Genomic DNA, 19,242 nt, shown 5'->3' on the forward strand with positions numbered 1-19,242 from the left:
TCTCTACCTACATCTGCACACACTGTCTTGTCTCCTGTTAGTGATGAGCTTGCAGTGCTTCAAACTACAGCTGTCATTCCCACTTGGGCACCACTCCAGCAATTCTCCCCTCTCTCTTCTGCACCCTCAGTATTGTCTCTCCTAGATCAGAACCACTGGCATATACGTTCCATTAGTTGTCTCATCCCTTTAAAACCCTCTGTTAATCCCACTACTGTTCTAATGCTTTTCTTTCTCTTATAGCACGACTCTTTGAAAGACTTGTTGATACTCGTTGCCTTCAATTTCTGTTCTATCTGGAACCCACTCCAATCAGTATTTTGCCCTCATTACAGCACCAAAAACACTTTTAATCAAGGTCACCAATGACCTCCATGTTGGTAAATACAGTAGTCAGTATTCAGATCTGATCTTACTTGACTTGTCAGCAGCATTTGACCCAGATGATCACTCCTCCCTCCTTGGAACACTTTCTTTACGTGGCTTTCAGCTGAAAACCCCTGCTTACTTTCCTACCTTTCAGGCCACCTCTCTGTCCACTTTACTGGTTCTTAGCCTCTAGACCTCTAAATGTTGGAATTCCCAGTACTTCTATGTGGGCGAAGTGGGCCAGCATGGAAGAATTTTGAGAAGAGTGACAGGATCTGAGTTAAGTTTCGCACTTAAGTATCACACTGGTTGTTATGTTAATAACAGACTGAAGCGGGGAAGCAGGAAGAAGAGAGGTGAGGTAGGCATCTATGCAATACCCAGATGAGAGATGGTGATGGTTGAGAGAAGTGGTCAGATTCTAGATGTATTCAGATAGATTTGAGCATGCTGTCTGAATTGTCTGTTAGATACCCAAACAAAGATGTTGAGCAGGCAGCTTTAAGTCACACTTAGAATGGGGTCTGCTTCCCCATTTCCAAAAATTATGAAAATATACCCCCATATTTTCTTCTAGTACTTTGGTTTTAAATCTTTGATGCATCTGGATTTTATTTTGGGCGTAATGACTGAGTTTGCTCCATCTAGATTTTATTTTGAGGATGTTGAGCAAGGAATAAGAAACCAACAGTTTTTTCCACTTGGCTATTAACTCAGTTAGAATGCTTTTTTTTTTTTTTTTTTTTTGCGGGAAGCGGTGACTAAAAGTGGCTTAAATCATAGGAGTTTATTATCTTACATAATATTCTTAATAACAAGAATCCTAGAGATCAGAGGTTTTAGGTTTGATTAATTTGGGTTAACATCTTTGTGATTTTTTTGCATTTCCTTTACACCCTTACTTCACACAACCACATCCAAAATAGGAAAGATGGGGCTTTTCATATTTCATTGGCCACAAAGGGCACGTAATCACCCCCTAAACCAGTTGTTGACAAAGCAATAGAATAATTATGAGGAGCCTCAACCAACCAAAGTTCGTTCTCTGGGTTGAGGCTGTCTTCCCTGAACATATTGCAACCTGATTCCTGAATAGAGTTTGGAATCTGTTGGCAAGAAAGAAAGGAGATAATGCATCTAGAGAGGCAGCTAACAGAGTCCTCTACTCAATTACACTAATAAACCCGAAACCAAACCTGTTGCTCTGGAATTGATTCTAACTCAGCAACCCTATAGGGTTTCCAAGGCTGTAAATTTTTATGGAAGCAGACTGCCACTTCTTTCTCCTTGGAGTGGCTGGTGAGTTCTAACGGCCGACCTTTTGATTAGCAGCCGACCACTTTAACCACTGTGCCACCAACCAGAAGAAACCAAACCGGTTGCTGTCCAGTCGATTCCAACTCATAGCAACCCTATAGGACAGAGTACAACTGCCCCATAGGGTTTCCAAGGAGTGGCTGGTGGATTCGAACTGCTGACCTTTTGGTTAGCAGCCGAGCTCTTAACCACTGTACCACCAGGGCTTCAGTTATCCTTCCATGTATTAAGTAAGTAACCTTTTCTCCCACGGATAGATAATTACAATTTTATCATATATTAAATTTTTCTATGAACTTAAGAGTTTCTCTTCTATTCACTGATATGTTTATTTATGTACTGGTACTGCGTTCTTTTAATTACTGTAGCTTTTAAACATGTTTTAATATCTAGTGAGATTTGTGCCTATTCATTATTCTTCTGTTGCAGAATTTTCTTGACTATTTTTGTTCGTTTTTCCACATGAACTTGAGATTCAATTTGTCTAGGTCTGAAATAATCTTACTAGGTTTTTTTTTTCCTTCCTTTTTTAAGAATTGGAGTCGTGTTACATTTATGGGTGAAATTAGGGGGGAAGAAGGGGAACTGACATCTTTATGAATTCTCCTGTTTGTACTTTTGTATATTCAAAGTTTTCTTTTGTGCCAGGCATGTTTTAAACGATTAAAAAAAAAAACAACACTTAGGCTAAATATGTAAGGTATTTACCCGTCTACTTATTTGTGACCTGTTAAGTTGAAAGACTTAAGTCTTTCTCCCATTACCAGCTGAGGTTTTGGCTATTTGAGAGCTCTGTAAACTGAGGAGGAGGAATTAGATAACATTTACTCTGTCCTGGAATTAGCCTTCAAGATAGATGCCTTGTCTTTTGAAAATGCTTAGAAAATTATTAATACTTAATCTTTCCTTATCAAACTTTCATTTATTTTAAGGCAAAAGGCCAGGAGTCTGAATTTTTAATATTTGAGATTTTAAGTCAAATGCATCTGTTAATAGTCAGTTTGTAAAAATTCAGAAATTTACACTTACTAAAAAGATCCTCTGCCTTTTACCTTTTGTTTAAAACTTCTATCCTCTACTCCGTGTTAATCATTCCATGTTTTATTTTATAATCTTCATATTGAGGGTGACAATTAATATTTTAACCAGTAAGCCACTTTAATTGGAAAACTTTTGGTCTTACTAATCACTAATGATATTTAATGCTTTCTTTTTTTTTTTTCCTTGTTGTTGTTGTGTTGTATTTTATTTGTTGTTTGTTTTTTCCTTTAACATCTTCTTAAGTCTTCATGCTTAAGTTACCTTAATGTAATTTTGGACACCATTAGGTTTTGCTTCTCTAAAGTTTTTAATCCGCAAACAGTATGTTGTATTTCCTCAGATTTTCTTTTAATATTCCTTTAATTTGCATGTGTGTTTCTTTTGGTTTGAATGTGCGAAGTTGATCTTTTTTTGGTTCCATTATTTATGTTACCATCCATTTAAAACAGGCCACTGTGGAATCTATCATGAGGGATAAGATGCCCAAAAAGGGAGGAAGATGGTGGTTTTCATGGAGGGGAAGAAATACCACAATCAAAGAGGTAAGCATGGAAAACAAAGCCACGTCTCTACTTAGCTTAGCAGATTTAGGTTTTATGCAATGAAGTTTATGTTTTCATGTTCTTATGTCAGAGAAACAAGCATAAGCTATGGTACTGAGTTTTCATGAGCCAAACCTGCCACAAAGTAAGGAAAGGCATCACAGAATGTCAGGAAGGTAGAAAAGAAGAGTGAGCAGAGAGTTGGACTCGTCTCCTAGCTGTCTTACCTCTTAGCCTGGAGACCATGGTCAAGTCACTTCCCCTTTGTGTCACATCTTCATCTGTTAAAAGGAGGGTTTCAACTTGATGATGATAAGAGTCTTTCACCTTTCTTTTTTTTTTAAAATTAAATATCCTTCTGTTTCTTATGAGGATAGTTTTAATGAGATGTATTTACAGTGATAGATTATTCTTATTTGCCATTTCATTAAAATAACATGTCTAAATATACATGGCTTTCGTTTCCATCTATATAAATGCCTATATATAGATACACACATTTTTTTCCCAGGTCTCTTCTTTATTGATGTCTTAACCTCTCCTTGGAACACTTCCTTCACCTGGCACCCATGCCGCTGTGTTCACCTAGTTTTCCTCGTCCCTCTCTGGCTGTCCCTCTTCTGGCTTAGCTCCCTTTACAAGGCCATTTAATTTTAGAGTTTCTTAAGGGTTGTTTTAGAGTCTTCTCTTCTGTTATTACTTTACTCCTTATGTTTTCCATAGGCAGTCTCACCCATACCCCATGCTGATGACACCATTTTCATTTCCCAACCAAACACTCTTTTTTCACTCCAGGTCCATTTACTAAATAGGCAGCTAGGTAGACATTTCCACATGGATGCTTCAAAGACACTTCAAATCATTGTTTTTAAAATTGAACTCCCAATATCCCTGTGAGTTCTTCCTTTGTTGGTGCCATAATCAGAAAATAGCATCACTGTCCATCAATAGGCTCGCTACTTCCTTGGACTAGACACTTCCTTTTTCCTCACTCCACACATTCAACCCATTGTCAGCCTATCAATTTACTACCCTAGATATTTCTCAAATTTGTCCATTTCTCTCCATCTCCAGCCCCACAAATCTAGGCTACCACCAGCTTTCCCAGGAATGCTTCTTAATGGTCTATTAGTATCCATTTTTGTCCTTTCTTCTTCATTCTCTGAGCTGCAGTTAGATTCATCTATTTAGGATACCAGTCTAATTTATGTAACTCCCTGCTTAAAGCCTTTTTAAGGACTCTTATAATTAAGATTGACGCTGTCAAGTATTTCATTTTACTCGGATTCAGAATCAATGCCTATGGAAGCAGCAGTCAGGAAATCAGGTGACATACTGCATTGGGCAAATCTGCTGCAAAAGACCTCTTTAAAGTGTTGAAAAGCAAAGATATCACTTTGAGGACTAAGATGCACCTGACCTAAGCTGTGGTATTTTCAATTGCCTCATATGCATGCGAAAGCTGGACAATGAATAAGGAAGACTGAAAAATTGATGCCTTTTGATTATGTTGGCAAAGAATATTGAGTATACCTTGGGCTACCAGAAGAATGAACAAGTCGGTCTTTGAAGAAGTATAGCCAGAATGCTCCTTGGAAGCAAGAATGGTGGGACTTCATTTCACATACTTTGGACATGTTATGAGGAGGGACCAGTCCCTAGAGAAGGACATCGTGATTGGTAAAGTAGAGGGTCATTGGAAAAGAGCAAGATCCTCGACAAGGTGCATTAACACACTGTCTGCAACATTCAGCTCAAGTATAACAATGATTGTGAGGATGGCACAGGACTGGACAGTGTTTTGTTCTGTTGTACATAGGATCACTATGTACCAACTTGACGGTGCCTAACAACAACAACATAATTGAGAGTGGTCTACAGGACTTGCATATTCTAGTCTCTGCCTCCTTCTTTAGCCTCATCTTTTGCCATTCTCCCCCTGCTCTCTGTGCTTTAGCTTCACTGGCTGAAGGTATAATTCTGCCTCAAGGCCATTTGTATGTTACTTTCTCTGCCTAGTGTTCTTAGGACCCCTCTCACCGCTCTTCGCTTAATTGCTGCTCAAATGGCTCTTCTTAGCAGACTAGTCTGCTCACATAGTCCTATGAAGCTTTTCTTCACAAATCTTGCCCAAGTTTATAATCGTACACTTATTAGTGAGACTGTTTGACCAATGTCTCTTTTCCTCTTTAGAACATAAGCTCCATGAAGGAAAAGATTATATATGGCTTTGATGCCTGTGGTATCCCTGGTGCCCGTAATGGACCCAGGGGAGGGGTTTGGCAAATATTTGTTGAGGATGTTTGTTTGGAATGTAGTATGAAAAAAACCACAAAGACAACACTTAAGTTGCTTATTATAATAGTGAAAGAAACCCCAGTGAAACTAAATTTATTTGTTCCATTAGTTCAAAGGGAAAAAGTCTGTTGGAAGAGTCTAACTGAGATGTAATTGTTCTCTAACGTTTTCTGTTAGCATTTCTGAGTTTTACTGATTGTCTTATTATCTCCAAGGGTATAAAACAAGTTAAAGCAAATATATATGCTTTGCTTTAGGGGTCTTAAGACATAAAGGACCTTTCTAGTTTCCTTATTAAAGAGCAGAATATTCTAGAGTTTAAGACAGATGGATATTTCATGGATACCTGTATTTGATGTCTTGCATTGAGGGGAATGATAAAATGAAATAAAGCACCATTTATCAAATTAAATATTTATTAAAAGAAGAGAAATATTATTCACTTGAGATAGATATTATTTTTGAACTAGCCTTATGAAAAATTGTCAGTAGTGGTGACTAAGTTACCTGCTTCAGTAATGAAAAAACTGACTGATATGTTATCATAGCAATTGTGTGCTCAAACAAAGCGAGATATATTTCATGTTAGTTTGTACTCCCCATATGTTGAGACCCACACCCACTGCTGTCGAGTCAATTTTGACTCATAGCGACCCCATGGGGTTTCCGAGGCTGTGAATCTCTATGGAAGCAGACTGCCACGTCTTTCTCCTAAAGAGCCACTGGTGGTTTTGAACCACTGGCCTTTCATTTAGTAGTCAACCGCTTTAACCATTGCACCACCAGGGCACCAGTCACCCTGTTTTGTATTATTCATTTTCTTTATTAAAGTAGCTCAGTAGAACACGTTAACCTGTCTCTCCTGACCAGTGACCACAAATAATGAGATTCGGTCATGTGTCCTCTTCCCCTTGATCTTCCTATCTGGCCTCTTCTTACTCACAGTGAAGCCTTTGGTGCTGGCAAGTGTCTTCCTCCTCCCTCACCTGCGGTGTGCCAGGTGTTGTGCTTTATGTACGGCATCGCCTTAACCCTCGTAGCTGTGTTATGAGATCGACATTATCGCCCCCATTTTGTAGATGCGGAAACCGGACCCTGAGAGGTTAAATGACTTGCTCACAGTTGATGAGTGAGAGATGCAGGGCTGAGCCCCGTTCTCCTCTTAGAAATCCAAGGCCCTTTCCAGTCCATCAAAGGAGCATGTTCTATTAAGAATATGAGGTTTTGAAAAAGAAAATACTTCCACGTTTTTCCCAAGCAAAATATGGTGTGAAAATATTTTCAAGCATTTCTACCAGCAATTATAAGGAAATATTTTGAAAGCCCTCGGGTATCCAAGCAGCCCTTGATAAAGCATTTGCATGAGCTACAGTGATTATGAAATTTGATTTGGTGCCACAAACACTTATGGATAACAGACTCATTTCTGTCAAAAATATTTCTCAGCTTAATTGTATGTTTCTAAGCAAGGGAGTAACTAGGACCTGCCCAAATAGGCATACTCAGAGCCTTCCAGGGCCACCCCCAGCGTGTGTGCCACTGGGGAAGGGTCTCCCTTTGGGGTCGCTGTCCTGGGCCTTAGGGGAGCCCATTAGAGAGCACAAGCTGTCGCTCAGGTGCTTTCTCTTTGGTACTTTCCATGACTCTTCCTTTTCTTCTCCAGGAAACTAAGCCAGAGCAGTGCTTGGCTGCAAAGGGCCACAGTACTGGAGAGCAGCCGTCACAGCTTAGCATGGCCACCAGGTACAGTGAGAGTCATCTTGGGATGTTATACTCCATTTGGAGTTGGGATGTTAGAACTCCAAAGTCATGGCACATGCCGGTTAGTTGCTGACAGGATTCACCAAGTGGCACAGGCCTCACACGGAGCTGGACCCAGATGCCACCCCTGACATACACTCACCGACCTCAGCTATTTATTTAAATTGGTTTTGCTATCAGTAAAGTGGAGGCAATTGCTCCCTTAGATATCTAATTTACAAGGTAAACGTGAGGCTTAAATGAGATAATGTAACTAGAGCACTTCTCATGGCTCTGGCATATGGCAGCCCTCAGTATTCTGAAGATATTAATGATAAACAACAGCAATAACCATTAACAATGATGTGGAAGTATAAGTATCTCTGCTGAAGGAACTTGCCTTTGCCTACAGTTTCAATACTTACCAGGATTTATGTTGATACTTTTCAAAATATCGATGTGGATTCATTTTAACTTGGCACAAGAGAGATTCAATTTTGATAATGTTGACCGACATTAGTGGTGTTTTGTCTTTAGGTTAATCGATTTGTGTGGGATTTGAGAGTAACATTACTCTAAAGACAATGCTGTTACTCACTAATTGTGATGCTGACAGTACATAATGCCATTGAGTGATGGGAGCGAATGACATCTTTTATGTATTACCTCATGTTTACAGTATTCCTGTGCTTAAGAAACCCAGGTATTGCATTTCTTATTTAGCAGACAGAAAATGCTAGCAAATTAATTGAAGGCAAGATCCGTATCTTAATCATTTTTGTATCTTAGAGGCAGGCCTGACACATGGTGGGCATTTCATAGAAGTTGTTGAACTATTACTGAGCTGATGAGATTGGCCCAATACCATGTGGTTAACTTATAGGAGAGGCAGGCGTAGATTTCAAGTCTTCTGACTCCTGGCCATAGCTCTGTGTCGTAAACTATTCTATTTCTAGATTCAAATAGTTGGAGATAGAAACCCATGCGCTATCTCAGGTGGCAAGTAGGAAAAAATATGATTTCTTCATTGCTCTCCGTGGAGAAGAGTAGGGCGGTGAGGTGTGCAGAGCCTAGTAAAATTGTTTTTCAGGAAGACTCTGAAGGGCCCGAGTCAGCTCATGGTCAGGATATTGTCAAAGGAAAATCTTAACTGTTTTCCTTGGTAGTGCCCTGGGTCTTATAACTTTCCACCTGATTCCTATCTCGCCCATTCTCTGGCGAAGGGCTTTCATGCAAGAATATTTAGATGCTTTTCCAACCTGGAATTTTGAGTTTGAGTGAACTTAGAAGGGAGAAGGCAGGTGTTTTTAAGATGGGGAACAGACCAGGAATGTATTGTCCTTTGAAAAGATCTACAAAGCAGCCAGTATGCAACCTGGAACCCAGTGGGTATTCAATAACTGGTTGTTTAGCCCTGTTAGTGGGAAGTGGCCAGCTGTAACGGAAACAGCACAGACTTTGGAATCCCGAAGATCTGGTTTGGAATCCTAGCTACACACCTACTAACCGTTTGACCTTAGGCAGACTACTGACCGTATCTGAGCAAAGATAAAAGTGTGATGTTAATGCCCAGAGCAGCTGGGAGGAGGCTGTGACTCATGGGAGATTGAATCTATGAAAGGATATACAAACAAAGATGTAAAACTGTATGTTGTAGGCAGTTTAGACTAGAGGTTTATAGCACTAGATGTGTCCTGCTTTCCTGGAATTCTTTTAAAGAACCATCTCCGTCCTAACAGTGATAATTTCCAAACGTGAGAAGTAGCGCACAACAGGGACTCTGTGAGGCAACCTGTATAATTGTTGGCAGATTAATTAGCTCCTCAAGTGACCGTTTTGCTCACCTGTGAATTGGAGATAGGAATAATACCACACCACAGACATCATGGGTGCATTATGGGAAAGGTGATTGTTTAACCTTCAGTCAAGAATGCAAAAACCAGTGGGGTCCAGAGAGGTGGTGCACCTGAGGCGGCTGTAGGTGAACAGTCAGGAGGGTGGATCTTTGGTGACCTGGAGGACACCTTCTCAGTCTTGAAACCATCCCATTTCAAATGTTTTGAAAAGTCCTTTGTGGGCCAAATGAAAGATGTCTGCAAAATTCAGCCTGCAATCTGCCTGCTTTGGACCTTCAAGATAGAGCTGAGGTTCAGAAATGTTCTAAAGGGTTAGTGTATGACAACCAAGTAGGACACTGTCCAGTACATAGAGGGTGTGCAAGAATGGAGCTGACGCTGCCGTTGGTGTTGTCACTACGGTTATTTTCTCTTTTTCTGGCAGTAGCATGGAGTCCCCAAGGAGGAAGCTGGGCAGGGCGAAGACGGCGGGACACTTCTGTAGCTCTGCCCAACTTGGAACATCTGTGGTTTATTTGAAGTCTTATGGATTTTCTTACTAGCTGATTATAATATGACTCAAAGGTTGACAAAAATTTTTTTCTCAGTTAAATATAAATATTTTAAGACTATTTACTATTGTGAATTAGTCATGCTATGCTTCTGTATCAGACCTAGGAAATGAAGACTTGCTTCTCGTGACAATGAATTGAGATTTTGAAAAATATTAATATAAAGTTCTTTTGGGAAATGAAAACCTTTTTTTATTTATACTAGCATCTTTAGACTTTTAGTGTCCTTGAGAAATTATTAGACTCATGTAGTTGACTTTTAAAAAAAAAAATGGTATTGGAGTGTTTTCCTAATTGACAGACTTGATTGATGGAACAGTCCCCGATGTCCCATAATTGAGCAAACAGCTTGTCACCATACAAATAATTAAAATACCATTTGAAAAACGTACACCATGGCAAGTGCTAACTTAGATGTTGTTAACAGCTACTCCTCAGAATGCAGATTTTCGAGTGATATGAGCCCTTTTGTTTTGTTTTGCTACTTCTTGCAGAGACACTTTAAAGCAAGCCATGTTTCATGAACTACTGGAAATGGGAGGGCCTTCAGAAAGGGAGCCATTTTGTTTCACACTGAAGGTGGCAGCTGCAAATGCCGTTTACTTGCCCCAAACCGAAATGATTCGCAGCCAGTTGTACAGCTTCCATTTTAGTTTTTGTATCTGTGTTTTCCTTTTTGTATTCCCTCAAACATGGCATGCTACACGAATTTAGCTTTTGTTTTTTTTTTTATAAAGCAACAGATGGAAATAACAGCTCTTCCGCTTTGCTTCTGCATCCTCCCAGCAGAGGCACACATCAATCTGTTGTCACTAAGAGCTTTAGTTCACATTTGGCTCTCATTTCACTCAAAGCTGTTTTGTGGGAACATAAACATTTTCTTATTCAATGAGGTGGCCTGTGGCTCGATTTTCCTTCTTCCCACCCAGGCATTTGTCAGGCCAGGTTTGCTCCGTGACTGAAGTGTCTAAAGCCAGTTGCTGTTGAGTTGACTCTGACTCATGGTGGCCACTTGTATGTCAGAGTAGAATTGTGCTCCGCAGGGTTTTCAGTGACTTTTTTGGAAGTAGATCACGAGGCCTTTCTTCTGAGATGCCTGTGGATGGTCTCAAGTCACCAACCTTTTGGGTAGTTGCTGAGTGCTTAAGTGTTTGCAGCACCCACGGACTACCCTGTCTACAAACCAATGGGTTTTTGGTTCAGAAGAACCAATATTTTCATAGGCTGCTGAGATGTCAGAACTGGAAGGGCTTTTGTTGGAACATCTCATTCTACAGATGAGCCTACTGAGGCAAAGAGAGGAACTCTGTAGTTAGAAGGTCATCACTGGAACTCATGTCTCTCAGTCTGACTGTTTCCAGGCCGTTACCTGCCTGTACCCTAAATTTTTTGGTGGGTGGTATGCAATCTGTTTTTCTACATTTTAACATAAGGAAATTGAGGCTAGAAGAGAAAGAAGTGATTTGTTTACGGTACTACAGCCTGAAGTTACTAGCCAGTGTTCAAACCTGGATTTTCATGATGCTAAGTGAGTCTACTGTACTTAGACTCAGCCCACAATGTCACGTGTGTTGTTTCAAGTTTCTCGTCACATGGAGCTTAGCCCTGCTATGGACCAATCAGAATTCTAGCCTAAGGTCCCTGTCCTTCTCATTCTACACAATCACCTGTTGCCATGGCTATGTCCTAGTGATTGTCTCATCTGCATCTTCAGCCCAGATTGTTCTGCAAAGATCCAAATTCAAGTCCAGGTGCTCCCATATTGTCCTCTGCTTCCCATCATAGCATGTGTGCTGCTGCCTTGTGATTGTTTGGTTCATCTCCCTGCCAGACAAAAAGCCCTGTGAGAGTAGGGGCTGGGCTGTTTGCTCTATCCTCAGCGCCTGGCACAGTACATGATAAGCATTGGTTGAGTGAGCTCCAGTCCACCAGCCCACAGCCTGCAGGTGCCCTCTCCTGGGTCCTGGGAACAGATGCTTGGGGAGGGGCTGTACATTTTAGGAATGGAAATAGCCAGGTCTCCATGTTAAGATGTGGCAGAAATAACACAGAATTGGGGACAGTATTGGATTGTAGGAATTGCTGCTTGAATGAACAAATATGGGGTAAGAAAGTGATAGGGTACATAGGAGATATCTGATAATTTCCTGGTCATAGCGAATGGAGACAAGGGGGAAAACAAGAGGCAGGAGAATAAGAGAATTTTAGCATCCAGAGGTAAGACTTGCTGAGAGAAAAAACTAAATGGAACCCCTGTGTATATGTAAATTCTGCGTGAAGGATATGCTGAGCAGGAAGCCTGGCAGGAGGGCAAAGCACCTGAGGAGCTGGGACATGCCTGCTTTGGGGGCCACTTGGCCTTTCCCATTTTGTTTAGCACTTTGTCAAAGTGTAAGACATGATTAAAGATATTGAAGAGATTTAACATTATTGAAGATATTGTCCCTAGGAAGCAGAGCTAATACTGTTGGTCAGGGATTATGTCATAGCAGGATTTTAATATAGGGAACAATTAATTATTGATATACTTTAGATGAGCTATTTAGACAAAATGAAAATGATTCTCAGCCTGCACCCCCTGCCCCCGCCTCCCTCTACACGGCAAATTATAAAAGTTAGAAGCCTTGCCCTGTGGATTCTGTGCAGGCACATTAGGCCGTATTTGTTGCTTATGTGACGACTCCTTAGAAAAGGTATTGCTTAGGGATTTTGGAGGAGGAGAATTGGTGAGTCTTCTTTATTTTCACTGGCACCTATTTGTATGTCTTAGAAACACCCTAATTATTTGGAATGGTATAGTTAGTGAGAAGCCCTGGTGGCGCAGTGATGAAGAGCTCAGCTGCTAACCAAAAGGTTGGCAGTTGGAATCCACCAGCTGCTCCTTGGAAACTCTATGGGGCAGTTCTACTCTATCCTGTAGGGTTACTTTGAGTCGGAATCAGCTCGACAGCAACGGAGGTACACGTTGGGAACTGATCGGTTTGGGCTGGTAGAAAGTTGGATTCCTAGTGCTCAGCCTGCAGCCTCAGGCGGGGAAGCTGAGGGGCAGAGCATGTTCGGTAGCATCCTTCTGGGCAAGGAGGGAGTTTAATTCTACTTATCATGACTGGAAGGCTGTTGGTTTAAAATAAAGTGATGATAGCTAGTAAATAGACAAGTGAATGAGGAGAGGCAGCCCCCAGATGCACAATGCAAGCGATGTATGAATGGGAATTTAGTGAGAATTCATTGATGAATTTAATGCCATATGGTAAATGACCACCCAGGAGACTGTGCTCAGGAGAGACCTGATTGACTTAGTCATTGATTCCAGGCTAATGCATTTTTAATGGCTACCCAGATGCATCTTCTAATTGGTGATTACATCACTGTTTGTTCCAGAATAAAGCATGAGTCATCCTCCAGTGATGAAGAGCACGCAGCTGCCAAGCCATCAAACGCCAGCCACCTCCCTCTTTTGTCTAATGTCAGCTACAAAAAGACTCTCCGGCTCACTTCAGAGCAGCTGGTGAGTCTCTTGTCTTCGCCACGGCTGTGTTTGTCAGTACTCGCCAAGTGACAGTCGTCCGGGTATGGTATGTGTGATGGCCTGAATACCCTGCTCACTTTCTGGACCCCGCTTTTACTTCCTGGCTTTTATATCCCAGGGTGCCTGCTACCCTCTGGCTACCTCAAACCCCTCATTTTGGTACCCCAGGTTTCCAGCTGCTCCCCACTGTAACATCAGCACCCTCTCTAGTCTGGCTCTTTAATATTACTTTTGTCTTCCCTGACTCAGGACTAGAGGCTCTTTTTTTCCAAGTGTTGGGAGGAAAGCAGGAAGTATAAATGAATGATAGAGTTTAAAAATCTCTCAGGGGTGTTTTTACTTTGAGATGTTTGCTAGCTCAAATGCATCTCTTAAATTGATGGAAATCAAGCAGTTGTGATGAGATTTAGAGAATTTCAGGTAGCAGCAGGCAGGTTCTGATCCTTTTTTGCTAATATGTGAGACCCATTTTAGTTAGGCCCATTCCTTCCCTGGAGCCTATTTCCCACGATCAATCAGTGAGCCAGTATTCCTCTGTTTTTGCTAATACAGTCTTCTACCTTTATCCTAAGTGTTAGTGGACAGCCGGGCTTAGTTGTGATGGTATTTAATGGGAAGAGATAATGAAACAGCCCAGACAACCACATGACCCACAGCTTTCCCCAGCAACCCCAGGGCAGAGCCCTTGAGTTGGGCAGCTCCGCGGGGCTGTGGAGACAGCCAGCATTCATTAGAGAATCCAACAAAGAGGTTCAAAACTGCCAAAAGGTGATTGTGCCTTTTGAATTTGGTATGGTTTCCTCTGGTTTGGACTTATTCTTCTGGATATAAGGTGTGACTGATAACAGACTTTTTTTCTGCCAATTTGGGTTAAAAAAATCATTAAAAACCATGGTTATTACAGAAACATATTTTCACACTTTGCAAATTAACTCCCCGAATCATGACCCTTTGTATTTAGTCATGGAGCAGTAAGAGTGCCCCATTCTGCAATCGTGATTTATTATGGCAAGCCTCCAGCCTATCGTTTAACCCTCTCTCCTAAATCTCACTCAGAAATACTGAAGCAAGTTTGCAGTGTCCCTGGACGTAGATGCCTATGTAGGAAAAAAGTGTGCTAAAAATAAAAGACCAAACCTGTTGCTGTCGAGTTGATTCCAACTCACAGTGACCCTGTAGGGCACAGTAGAATTGTCCCCCATAGAGTTCCCAAGGAGCGCCTGGTGGATTCAAACTGCCGACCTTTTGGTTAGCAGCCGTAGCACTTAACCACTCTGCCACCAGGGTTTCCAGAAGTGTGCTAGCTGCATTATAAGTGGGTCTGAGAGAAGAGCTGAGGGTTTTCTCTCCAACCCCTGAAAGACCCTCCTCTTCTAGAGCAAGAGAGGGGGAAAGAAAGAACTATACAATGGCCTAGGATAACAATTTTTTAAAAAAGCCTAATCCTCTTCCTCGTGGAACAGAAGCCAAATGTCTCTTGATCTGGGCCTTGCTCTTAAGCGGACAAATTGTTTGTGTTTTTTCAGAAAAGCTTGAAGTTGAAGAATGGCCCAAATGATGTGGTTTTCAGTGTTACCACGCAGTATCAAGGCACCTGTCGCTGCGAAGGCACCATCTATTTGTGGAACTGGGATGATAAAGTTATCATTTCTGATATTGACGGAACAATCACTCGGTAGGTACAGCTGATTTAGGGGGCAGTGATGGATTTCTTAACTTCAGAGTAAACTCCTCAGGCCTGGCGTTAGTGTTTCAGCCCTTCTCTGTAGCATCACGGAAATCATACGGATCAATTTCTGATACAATCAGAGCTGCTCACATAGTCTTAGTTCCTTGAATTAAATTGGTGGTGGTTGTCATTCAGGACATCGTCTCTGTCACTTTGCTGCTTACATGGATGCTTACCGAAGAGTGTCTTTTCTGAATGGACTTCTCGTTTTATTCAGCACGTCGAGAACTTTGATACATGCTCAAGTTGAAGGTGCCCTTTCATATATTAACATATCCTTTCCTGAGCATTCAGGTTTGATTACTTTAGCTTTGGGCTTTCTCTCCAGAAATAAGGTCATGGGTCTCATTTGCATTTTTTTTCTCATTTGCATCTTTGTGAGACATTTATGGTGCCATGAGTCTGAATGGATTTTCGTTTCTTTTGCTGTTTCCTTTTTACTTTGATTTTTTCTCATTTCTACATTTAGATCAGATACACTTGGCCACATTTTGCCCACCCTTGGGAAGGATTGGACCCACCAGGGGATTGCTAAGCTGTACCATAAAGTGAGCCAGTAAGTACAGAGCCTTTGCTTCCCGTTTTTTGCCACATTGTTGGTGTACGCATGGCACTCTGCACACAGAGTCTTCACTGCCAGGCCATTAGCTCATTTATAAACAGGGTCAAACGGGAGTGGCGGTGGAGAGCCCCAAGTGTGCAGTGAATCCCAGCAACTTCAAATTTGAATTCAACATCCAGAAAGAAGAAAACATACAGGTGAATTGAAAATTCATAGGAGGCAGAAGAAGGTGATAGCATTCAGAGAGGGATTGAGGTTCAGTTCATATTGAAGAATGTTAAAAGATAATGAGATGAAAAAATGGTAGTGTTACATATTCCAAGTGATTTACCTTTGCCTAAAAAGTTGCAGATTCAAGTTTTCAGTAACGTTGCGGGTCCCACGAGCCATCCAGCAGTACACATCACTACACCTGGCCTGTGGCACACCCGGGCTCAGGACCCTTCAAGGAATTTGCTTCTTCCCACCACCACCCCCATCCCTCTGCTCCATACTAGCTTCCTGAGTCCAAGTCTTTTACTGCACTTAGTCGTAAGTTCTCCAGCTTTCTATGGACTAGAGTCTCCCATGTCCATTAGACCTCTCCCTCAATGAATTCTGTTCTCCAGCCAGTTAGAGCTGGAGGGTGCCTACCTTAGTGAGAATGAAGACAGCCCTCTCTTTTCCTGGGGGAGGAAGGTGAGGCCCCTGGAAGTTACAGTTAATGGATGTCAGGACTTAGAACCCAGGCCTCATGATTCCCAGCCTAATGTGTTCACCTCTGGTCCACATTGGTAGTCACAGGGCATGGGCAGTGGGCAGTCAGCCAGAGCTATTTCTGGTACTTTGCAAACACAGATATACTTCCCTGGATTTCCTTTATTCATTTATCCAACATTTACTGAGTCCCTATTACGTGCCCGGTCCTCTGATAGGTACTTGGAACATAACAAACTGGACATAGTCTTTGACCTCACAGGCCTTATAATCTGGTAGGGTAGTGTGGCTTGGGGAGAGAGAAGACCTTGTATCCTGGTAAGATTAAAAATATCTGATTTCTTCTTAGTGCTCAGCTCACTGGGTTGACCTTATTTCAACAGGTTTCATCTTTTAAAAATTACAAAAGTAAGAAATGCTTCTTTGAAAAAGAAGAGGCAAAGATTATAGAAATTTAGAAGTACAAAGTTTGGGTTTTTCCCTTCCTGCCCTACCACCTAGCTAATCCTTTCCATAGAAGTGTAATTACTCTTAACAGTTTGGGTCCCTCCTGCTCTACTTAAAAAAAAAAAAAAATTCGTTTACACCCTCCCTGCCCACCATACACATGTAATCACATTACTTAGTAATGCATTATATCTTTTTGTTGCATTACATATAAGGTGTACCTCACTCCTTTTAACTGCTGCACAAAATTCTATTGTGTGGATAACCATGCTTTATTTAACTAATTCTTTATTGATGGACTTGTTTTCAGTTTTTTTCACTATGTCTAATAGCGACCGATACAATGACTATGTACATATTAGGTTTATTATACATAATGTGTGTGTAAATAAATACAGACATACTCATTTAGGGCGATATTGCTGTAAAGTAGATTTCCAGAAGTGGAATTGCTGGGTCAAAGGATAAGTGCATTTAAAGATTTGATCGATATTGCTGGATTGCCCTCTGCAAAGGTTATCTCTGTCTGTACCCCCGTGGACAGTGTAAGTACCAGCTCCTCTCCCCACCACTTTACCACAGGCTGACCTTTTGTTTAGAGGGACTTATCTACTGGTGACCCTGCCTCAATTTGCATGACACTGAAAATTGCATCCAATTGTAGTTGAAAGAAATCCTCAGGGGTCAGGATACGGAGTAGGTTACAGCCTGATTCACTCTGGTTTTTGGAACATAAATCTATTCCTGCCCTTGCTGCCGCAGTAAAAAAAAAAAAGTGCAGGCGCATTTTTTTTTTTTTTTTCTGATTTTGATTTGTGTCTTAGATTTTCCCAGAAAAGATGTCTTACTGAAAAAGTGAGGTTATAGAGCTTACCAGAGGACACCTGATCTTTCTTTTCTTTGGTTTAGAATGAATGATATCTATTAGTTAAGAGCTGGGAAGACCCCTGGCGTTTTCATTTCAGGGAAGAGGACAAAGCATAATGTGATGTGGAGACTTGACATTTATTTGTTCATTGAGTTTGATACACGTAGCCGGTGACACCAGTACAATTAGGCCAGGGTGATCTGGAGTGATGTTCAGGGCTTTTGGAGCAGCTGTCTAACATACAGCTTGGTCATGGCCTTCAGAGGTTCCATACTCAGCACCTGTAGGATAGGTATCACTTTCAAAGCCCAGGAGCTTTGGGTCCCAGCCTTCTGATACATCCTTATTTTCTGCTGCTGCTTCTCAGACTTTCTTGCACTAACGCAGCTGACTGTGTTTCTCACTCTCTGCTTCATTTTCACGTCTTCCTGCCCTTGCTCATATGATGGTTCTGCTTGCCATGCCTTTACCGCTGATCTTTGCTTCTCAACGTGTATTTATCCTTTAATGCCTGGCTCTAACCCACGATCCTCACGAAGTCTCTCCAGGCGAGAATCAGTGACCCCAGTCTGCTATAATCTCTCCCTCCTCTGGGCTTGTCAAGCTCCATATTGCTACCTGGTTGTCTAAGGACTTGGGCCTCGTTTGCTGGCCTTGGTCCCCATTATGGAGTTTGAGTACAGGCTGGACATGGTGTAAGTGTTCTGTAGCTGACTATTAGTTAAACTACACTAGCAGCGTCTCACAAATGAGATCCTTTGACGTTCTTAGGCAGCCATGGCTGTGAGAAGTGCCAGGACTAAGAATTGATAAGGGTTTGTGACTCACTAGGATCCTTGGTAGCTCAGTGGTAAAGCGCTTGGCTGCTAACCGAAAGGTCGGTGGTTGAAACCCACCAGCCACTCATGGGAGAGAGATGTGGCAGTCTGCTTCTTTAAAAGGTTTTCAGCCTGGACGGCAGTGGGTTTGGGGCTTGGTGTGATGCACCATTCTAAGGAGTCCAGGTTTTTCTTTTGAGGTTGTGTTGTGATTACCCAGGGAAATATTCAGCGTGGTAGAGTATCAGGAAGAAGATGCCATTCAGTGTCAGAAATTTGGACTGATCACTCTCTCCTGGTTTCTGCTTTCCTTGAATGTGGGTACCACTCAAATTTTATGCACTGCTGTTTTTGTCTAATGAAAAAACCAGTCTTACAGATAGCCACTTTCCTGGAAACAACAGAAAATGAGGACAGTTTTACTGATTGATTGTTGAGTTTACTTGTTTAAATATGACCAGCCTGGGAGAAAGGCTGATTGCCACCTAGTTCATGTGGAGGGTATAGCGCTTGCTTGTTTATTGATTTTTTTTTAAAGAAAGTTCACTTGATTATTGATTAAAAAGAACTATAGTAAATACAAATGGAAATATATGAAACTCCCTATTTCCTAAAATGTCTAGATCATTGAGTTAATGGGTCTTTTGGGGACTAAATTTGGACAATTAGTCTAATTTTCTACTTTATTTGATATATATTGAGCACATATGTCACATATATATATTAATACGGATACTACTGAAATCAGTGTCTCCACAACTTAGCTAGAATGAATACTTATGTTGTTTCCACATATAAATTAGTTCATCTCTGCGGTCTAAGGTATGTAGCATCTCAATCCCATGTACTGAAAATGGGAAATAATCATTAGCAGACTCA

At 41.4% G+C, this 19,242-nt stretch overlaps 1 protein-coding gene across 7 annotated transcripts in view; it reads left to right on the forward strand.

Annotated features, from left to right (window-relative positions):
- The window catches only part of LPIN1 (lipin 1), a 94,574-nt gene that overhangs the window by 51,670 nt on the left and 23,662 nt on the right, over positions 1–19,242 (forward strand). For all 7 annotated transcript variants that reach the window (XM_049902682.1, XM_049902680.1, XM_049902683.1 and 4 more), the window contains 5 exons: positions 3,177–3,269; positions 7,231–7,310; positions 13,096–13,222; positions 14,770–14,918; positions 15,442–15,528. In XM_049902682.1, the coding sequence (XP_049758639.1) occupies positions 3,177–3,269; positions 7,231–7,310; positions 13,096–13,222; positions 14,770–14,918; positions 15,442–15,528 (536 nt within the window). The remainder of the gene's footprint in view (positions 1–3,176; positions 3,270–7,230; positions 7,311–13,095; positions 13,223–14,769; positions 14,919–15,441; positions 15,529–19,242) is intronic.

This window comes from Elephas maximus, chromosome 12, assembly GCF_024166365.1.
Source record: "Elephas maximus indicus isolate mEleMax1 chromosome 12, mEleMax1 primary haplotype, whole genome shotgun sequence".
NCBI classification, from domain to species: domain Eukaryota; kingdom Metazoa; phylum Chordata; class Mammalia; order Proboscidea; family Elephantidae; genus Elephas; species Elephas maximus.